Source organism: Petromyzon marinus, unplaced genomic scaffold (genome assembly GCF_048934315.1).
Source record: "Petromyzon marinus isolate PM22_M1 ecotype Great Lakes invasive population unplaced genomic scaffold, UKy_Petmar_22M1.pri1.0 PM_G_Scaffold_30, whole genome shotgun sequence".
Lineage (NCBI taxonomy): Eukaryota > Metazoa > Chordata > Hyperoartia > Petromyzontiformes > Petromyzontidae > Petromyzon > Petromyzon marinus.
Genome location: NW_027422873.1, coordinates 1,569,554 through 1,578,389, shown reverse-complemented (window position 1 = coordinate 1,578,389; position 8,836 = coordinate 1,569,554). Strand labels below are relative to the sequence as shown.

General features: G+C 45.2%; 1 protein-coding gene across 1 annotated transcript; it reads left to right on the top strand.

The window, feature by feature from the left end:
* Positions 1-5,286: 5,286 nt before the first annotated feature.
* On the top strand, positions 5,287-7,570 carry LOC142915363 (uncharacterized). The gene has a single exon (XM_076061200.1). The coding sequence runs from the start codon at positions 5,292-5,294 to the stop codon at positions 6,612-6,614; it is 1,323 nt and encodes a 440-aa protein (XP_075917315.1). The 5' UTR covers positions 5,287-5,291; the 3' UTR covers positions 6,615-7,570.
* The last annotated feature ends 1,266 nt before the right edge of the window (positions 7,571-8,836 follow it).

The window sequence follows — 8,836 nt, the reverse complement described above, 5'->3', positions numbered from 1 at the left end:
ATATGAAGTTGAACACTGATTTCCTAGGTTCAACCTGCAGAGTAAGAGTGGCCAGTCTTTGTGGACCTGTGGGTTGGGTCAATCTCTCACCAGGAGCGAGAGCCAATAAGCTCCCAAGCATTCACGATGTTCTCATGATAATTGCTTTTACGCTTTGCTCGCTTAATCGCCTCGGCAACTCGGAGTTTTGTGTCGTACCTCGTCTGAAACGCTCGAAGAGCATCCCCAAGTAGCAGCTGCCCCTGTGTGGCACAGGGTGGTGGCCCTGCACCGGCCTGCATGTGGACAAGAGCCTGTCAGTAGGGGGTGATGATTGACGTGTCATCTCAGTTGTGTAGTTTGTAGGTAATGTTTAGAATTTGCTACATTTTCACTCAGACGCCAGCATGCAATGGCCTACTCGTTTTGAATGACACAAGAGTATGTTTTACATCCACTGTTAAGCAGACGGTGCATTTTTTTAAAATAGCTTCTTAATCAGATGTTATCTGATGCAGTATATTTCACTGCAGTAATTAAATGTTGTTAAAATGTCTGTCAATAATTCAGAATGAACACTTGTCTGATTTTGTGTGTACATGCATCATTTCATTTATATGGGTTAAACATTGAATAAGTGATGTTAGGACAAAGTGTGTGTGTGTGTTTTTGGAAATAACCTGTACAGATAACTCAGGTGAGTCCCGTTGTTCTTGTGATACAGGTCAAAGGGTATTTTTGTGTTTCATGAAGCATCTGGAGCAACTCATTGTCTTTGACATTGGAAGCACACTCGGATAATTCATCAGTTACAAGGCATACCACCTTAAAGTTACACGCAGAGGAGATACATTCTCTGCAACACGAATTATAATTTTGTCTTACGTGTTGACGTAGATTTTGTCGAACTTGGACTAGAAATGCTCCTTGCTGATTAACGTCTGGATGTTCACAACCATGGCTTGAAGCAAGCCCCACTGCTGTTGAGACATTGTCCACCAAAACCGGTCCACAGTTGGCTTGCACACACAGTGTACACACACACAGTGTACACACACAGTGTACACACAGTGTACACACACAGTGTACACACAGTGTCCACCAACACCGGTCCACAGTTGGCTTGCACTGAATCAATGCAGTAATTATGGACTCGCACGAAGGCCGTGGGATTTATATTTCGTGTTCAACATTCCTTTGTTTCAGTGGAGAGACCGATTAAATTAAAGACGTCTTGTCTGCTGATCTTGTTCATATCTGTGTACATCGATATCCCACATTGCTTGCACGTACACACCACACGCAATTAGATCAATAAAAATAAGAACGACTTCCGGGCATTGCGAAGATCGAGGAATCTCTTTCAATGGAGCGAGTTCAGTGTGTTCGATTCAACATCTCTCTGTCCGTCTGTGTCATCTGTTTGCCTCTGTGTTTCTCTCTGCCTGTGTCTCTCTGTCGTCTCTGTGTTCCTCTTGTCTGTGTCCGCCTGTCTTGTCTGTGTCTCTCTATCAGCGTCTATCCAACCGTATTCAACGACTCTCAGTAGCAACACGCGCCCGGTCAACTTCCACGGCCCGCGACTCAAACTTGCTCAAAGGAGTGTTTATCTGTAATTTATTTCGCACCGTACGTAGCCAACCGTGATAATCTATGGGGCTCTGTGTGAGTCTCTGTGTGTGCATCTGGAACTTATTTCGCACCGTACGTAACCGAACCTGCCCAGGAGGAGCGGCTGGTATCTGTGGAGCTGTGGGCTGGGTAAATCTGTGAGCAGGAGCAAGAGACAAGATCCCAAGCATTTGCTACGTTATAAACAACATTTGCACTCATAAGTCGCTTGCCTAATTGCCTCAGCAACTCGGTGTTTCGTATCAAACCTCATCTCAAACAATCGAAGGGCGCCCCCTAGTGGCAGCTGCCCCTGTGTGGCACAAGGTGGCCCTGCACCGGCCTGCACGTGGACATGAGTCTGTCGGTAGGGGGCGATCATTGACGCGTCATCTCCCTTGTGGAGTTTCTGGATAGTGTCTGGAATTGCCACAATTTTGACCGTGACACCAACATGCAATGTGCGTTGTGAGTGACACAGTGGTTTGTTTGACATCCGCTGTTAAGCAGACAGCGCATATTGTGGTGAATGTTACTGGGGTAGCCAGATATGCCTGTCGGATTTGAACCTTGAACCTCTGCAACAAATAGAGAATGCGCTACCATATTCCTGGTTCTTTCGGTAAAGTCACGTAGATAGAAAACAACAAATAAACAATGAAATATTTAAAAATGAAAAAGTTAATACGAATAAATAAAAATAATACATTTTTAAAAATTAATTGATGATAAGATGCCATGGGTCTACTGACTCAGATAACTGGCCAATGCACCGCCTTTGCCCCCCACTACACACACACTGTTTGTACGTACACACACACACTGTACGTACGTACACACACACACTGTGTGTACGTACGTACACAGTGTGTGTGTGTACGTACACACTATGTGTGTGTATGTACACACTGTGTGTGTGTATGTACGTACACTGTGTGTACATACACTGTGTGTACGTACATACATACACAGCGTGTACACACACACTGTGTACGTACACACACACAGTATACACAATAATGTCCACGTTGTTGCTGAGTTCACGCACCCAAGGGAGGGGGCAATGGAAAATGAAGCTAAATCAACTTAAACTCCAATCCCGCTCTGTGACGTCACCACTCAGCATGACCTCATCGTCATGAAGTGCCAGCGGGAGGTGTACCTCGCTAGTGACGTCATGTCACCAAGGTATTCACACTCCCCCAACCCCGTCCACAGCGCTCTTGAGCGTGACGTCACCTCCGCTTGAGTCACTGCCGATATCAATCCAGTGGCAATCCTTATTTGGGCAAAGGTACGCCCAGTGACTGGCGGTTCATTAACATAATGTATTCGTTGAAGCCGTTGAGAGTTTATTGCGACGGGTTCAGCAGCCACGCCTCATCCCTCGACATATGGGCCGGACTCATTAACATAATTTATTCAGTTACAGAGCTGCTCATGGGAGGGGCGTGTCTCTTACCCTGGAAGTGACGTCATGTTACCTGCTTACCCGCGTGACGTCGCAAGGTAATAGGAGGCTGCCTATCCGCCCTTCCACTGAAATCCGAGGTGAGAAATTCTCATGGTAGTGGTGGTGGTTGTTGTTTACCAAGGTAGAGCCTCTCTCTCTCGTAGGGATGTCAGTTGAGTAGCAGCGAGCATGGGAATCGATGTCCAGGTTGGAACTTTACAACGCGGGGCCTAGCCACGCGTGGCCTTGCCTCCTGCCCTCGCCTGATTGCGTTTACTTTAATTATCTCGCTTAAGTTTAATTTGTCTTCACTCGGCTCGCCACTTTGTAACTTTGTTTTATTGTCAATATTCACGCAGTTTTTATTTTTTTCACCAGGCCAAGCCCGCTTGAGCTGCTATACCGCTCTTGTTATCAGAAGCAACCTGCCCACAACAACACAAGGTGGGGCTTTGTCAACGTGTGTGAATGTTTTGACTTAAAACTTTGGTGACTGCAGGAATTAATATTCTTGGTTCTTTCGGTAAAGTCACGTAGATAGAAAATAAATAAAAACAATAAAAATAAAAAATAGTAAATAAAGCAAAAAAAAGCCACGTTTTGATTGCAACACAAGTGGTCTTTATTTAATTTGATTGTATTATTTGTTATTGTTATTTCCTATCTACGTAACTTTACCGAAAGAACCAAGAATACGTGTGTCAATATAAATAGGTTTTACCCTTTTAACTGGCACAAAAACTGACACCTTTATTCAAGGCATCATGTTTGCAATAGCCACAACACAAGCAGTCAAAATGCAAACAAAAAAGAGACAACTCTGATAATAATATTGGCACTGTCCTTGAATTTGATTGGTCCACACCCGAGACGACTTTTCTTAGAGCCTAGTCTCCACTGGTGTTGGACCAGAAGATGCCAAAATGCGTACAACTCAAAAACAGCGCACTATCAGAGTTATTGAGGGCTCGGGGTGAGCATTTACATGATGAGACCTCATTTGCCAGTAACAAGATATAGAAATAGGTTTTACCCTTTTGTTTGCATTTTGACTGCTTGTGTTGTGGTTATTGCAAACATGATGCCTTGAATAAAGGTGTCAGTTTTTGTGCCAGTTAAAAGGGTAAAACCTATTACTATATCTTGTTACTGGCAAAGGAGGTCTCATCAAGTACGTGTATCAATGTCTATCGGTCAAAGACGATAAACGGAGAGACTCGCAAACTCCAAATATACAGCAGGCGTCTGGGTCGGGATCGAACCCATGACTTCCTGTATACCAGGTGAGGTAGTTAACATCTCACCACGGAGAGAGACACGCAAACTCCAGTTAGCCTCGGCTATGTTCATTGATCCTCAATTAATTACTTGGTGGAGTGAGGAAACATTAATGCTGAGCAGATGAAGGTGGCTAGGCATGATTCTGGACATGCCACCGCCTCTTGACCTGTGCCAGTGTGTGACAGTGTCAAGTTTGTGTTTGCAGTAAAGTCTATGCTAAATTATCCTGTTTGATACGTAATCCCCTTTGTCAAGGTGCCTCACTTCTCTCAACCAGCTTAAAAGACGCAGCAAATCTTAGCAGTGTTCATTGTAGCTATGTCGTCCCGACAGGTTTGTTCCTTTCACCTGAAGAAGGCCACTTGTGTTGTGGCCGAAACGTCGTGAGAATTAAATTGTTTTATTTTATTATTTTATTCTCATTCTACGTGACTTTACAGAAAGAACCAAAGAAGATCTATTAACTCTGTTGAACACGGACGTTATATCAAAACAAGTTTATTTTTGTTTTCCTCTGGAACTCTTTGTAAGAATGGAAACAGGAGGTGAACACAGCACACACATGCAGCTGAAGTCGGATCTGTTCATCCCAGCATTCAAGGACATCTGAGCCTGGATTTACACCTCTAAGTTGCGATTGAACATTAATATATGCATTTCTGCATAACCCAAATAGTTTTGCTTTCAACACCCTTTGCCGAAATTGTGTACTTAGAGTTTTTGGTGAACATTCATTTTGAAGATACGAGGACTTCCAGGCATGTTTATAACCATTTGCCCTCTCATTGTGTGCCATGACAGCCCGTGTGAGGAATTTGGGAAACGTTTTTACTACATCATGAATATATGAATAAGTATAGACGTGTAAGTCACCTGTGACTCTATATATGCATTCCTCTGTGCCTCGATACTGACGTGTAGATGGTGTGTATATTCTTATTTTCTGTCTGCAGCTGACGCTGGTCTGATGGAGCAAAGGCAGTCAGCACAGCAGCTCGGTACGACAAGTCAACAATGCGACCAGCGTGCATACAGCACGGATCGGACTGGAAATTTTACACAGCACCAGATAACTCGCACAGGAGAGAAACCCTTCAAGTGCACTGTGTGTGACAAGGCATTTGCATGGCCATCAATTCTTCAGACCCACCAGAGAACACACACAGGAGAGAAACCCTTCAAGTGCACTGTGTGTGGGAAGGCATTTGCATGGCGATCAGTTCTTGAGACCCACCAGAGAACACACACGGGAGAGAAACCCTTCAAGTGCAGTGTTTGTAGGAAGGCATTTTCACAGTCATCTGCTCTTAAAAGACACCAGCGAACACACACGGGAGAGAAACCCTTCAAGTGCAGTGTGTGTGGGAAGGCATTTCCAGATTCATCTACTCTTAAAAAACACCAGAAAACACACACGGGAGAGAAACCCTTCAAGTGCAGTGTGTGTGGGAAGGCATTTCCAGATTCATCTACTCTTAAAAAACACCAGAGAACACACACGGGAGAGAAACCCTTCGAGTGCACTGTGTGTGGGAAGGCATTTTCATGGTCATCTGCTCTTAAAATACACCAGAGAACACACACTGGAGAGAAACCCTTCAAGTGCTGTGTGTGTGGGAAGGCATTTGCACGGCCATCAGATCTTCACACCCACCAGAGAACACACACGGGAGTGAAACCCTTCAGGTGCACCTTGTGCGGGAAGGCGTTTGCACATTCATCAGTTGTTCAGACCCACCAGAGAACACATACAGGAGAGAAACCCTTCAAGTGCAGTGTGTGTGGAAAGGCGTTTGTACATTCATCTGTTCTTAAAAAACACCAGAGAACACACACAGGAGAGAAACCCTTCAGGTGCACTCTGTGCGGGATGGCGTTTGCACAGTCATCACATCTTAAAGTACACCAGAGAACACACACAGGAGAGAAACCCTTCAGGTGCATTCTGTGCAGGATGGCGTTTGTACATGTGTCACATCTTCAAAGACACGAGAGAACACACACGGGAGAGAAACCCTTCCGGTGCACTCTGTGCGGGAAGCCGTTTGCAGATTCATCAAATTGTCAAAGACACCAGAGAACACACACGGGAGAGGAACCCTTCAAGTGCAGTGTGTGCGGGAAGGCATTTGCACATTCATCAAATCTTCAAGTACACCAGAGAACGCACAAGCATCAGAAGATCCACAAGGAGTGGAGTCTGAAATTAGCTTGTGAAAGTCAAAGTGCTGCAATGAGCCCATCCCTCATGAAACAAGAACCGGAGGAAAATTCCAGCTTTGACACTTAAAGGTATCGAGGTGAAATGTGAAGAGGTGATGGTGAAGAGCGAAGAAGTGAAGGTAAAATGTGAAGATGATTCAACCCCAAAATGGGACCTTCACATCGATGGAGGCAACGTGAATCAGGAGGAGAATTTGACTGTGAGGCAGAGCGAGGCAACTCCCAGCAGTTTGTGGAAGTGGAGGTGTGGGTGGACTTGCTCCTAGACAATACAAAGTCAAGTGGAGACCCGGTAGATGTGTAAGCTTGAGACAATGTCGTTACAATAGAAGCACCTTTGTCACAGGCCTTTAATGACAAGAATGCGAAGTTGAACACTCAGCTCCTAGGTGCAACCTGCAGAGTAAGGGCGGCCAGTCTTTGTGGACCTGTGGGTTGGGGAGATCTCTGACCAGGAGCGAGAGCCAATACGCCCCCAAGCATTCACTATGTTATAATAATTGCTTTTACACGGTGCTTGGCAACTCCGAGTTTTGTATCTCGTCTGAAACACTCGAAGAGCATCCCCAAGTAGCAGCTGCCCCTGTGTGGCACAGGGTGGTGGCCCTGCACCGGCCTGCATTTATTTTTTTTTCCGCCTGAGGATGACCGCTTGTGTTACGATCGAAACGTCGTTATCTATTATTATTTTTTCTACCTACGTGACTTTACTGAAAGAACCAAAGAGTATGTGAACAAGAGGCTGTCAGTAGGGGGCGATGATTGATGTTTCATCTCAGTTGTGTAATTTGTCGCTAATGTTTAGAATTCGCCAGCATGCAATGGCCTACTCGTTTTGAATGACAATAGTATGTTTTACATCTACTGTTAAGCAGACGCTGCATATTTTTTTTAAAATAGTTTCTTAATCAGATGTTATCTGATGCAGTATATTTCACTGCAGTAATTACATTTTGTTAAAATGCCTGTCAATAATTCAGAATGAACACTTGTCTGATTTTGTGTGTACATGCATCATTTCATTTATAAGGGTCAACCATTGAATAAGCGATGTTAGGACAAAGTGCGTGTGTGTTTTGTAAGTAACCTGTACAGAGAACTCAGGTGAGACCCGTTGTTCTTGTGATACAGGTCAAAGGGTAATTTTGTGTTTCACGAAGCATCTGGAGCAACTCATTGTCTTTGAAATAGGAAGCACACTCGGATCATTCATCAGTTACAAGGCATACCACCTTAAAGTTACACGTAGAGGAGATACATTCTCTACAACACGAATTATAATTTTGTCTTACGTGTTGACGTAGATTTTGTCGAACTTGGACTAGAAATGCTCCTTGCTGATTAACGTCTGGATGTTCACAACCATGGCTTGAAGCAAGCCCCACTGCTGTTGAGACATTGTCCACCAAAACCGGTCCACAGTTGGCTTGCACACACAGTGCACACACACACAGTGTACACACACTGTACACACACAGTGTACACACACACATAGTGTACACACACAGTGTACACACAGTGTACACACACACAGTGTATACACAATAATGTCCACTTTGTTGTAGCTGAGCCCACGCACCCAAGGGAGGGAGCAATGAAAATGAATCTAAATCAACTTAAACTCCAACCCCGTTCTGTGACGTCACCACTCAGCATTACTTCATCGGCGTGAAACGCCAGGGGGAGGTATACCTCGCTAGTGACGTCATGTCACCAAGGTATTCACACTCCCCCAACCCCGTCCACGGCGCTCTCGAGCGTGACGTCACCTCCGCTTGGGTCACTGCCGATATCAATCTAGTGGCAATCCTTATTTGGGCAAAGGTACGCCCAGTGACTGGCGGTTCATTAACATAACGTAGCCGCGCCCCCATCCCTCCACATATGCGCTGGCCTCATTAACATAATTTATTCAGTTGCAGAGCTGCTCATTTTGGGAGGGGCGTGTCTCTTACCTCGGAAGTGACGTCATGTTACCTGCTTACCCGCGTTACGTCGCGAGGTAACAGGAGGCTGCCGATCCACGCTTGCACAGAAATCCGAGGTGAGAAATTCTCATGGTGGTTTTGGTTGTTGTTGTTTACCAAGGTAGAGCCTCGCTCTCTCTCGTAGGGATGTCAGTTGAGTAGCAGCGAGCATGGGAATCGATGTCCAGGTTGGAACTTTACAACGCGGGGCCTAGCCACGCGGGGCCTTGCCTCCTGCCCTCGCCTGATTGCATTCACTTTAATTATCTCGCTTAAGTTTAATTTGTCTTCACCCGGCTCGCCACTTTGTAACTTTGTTTTA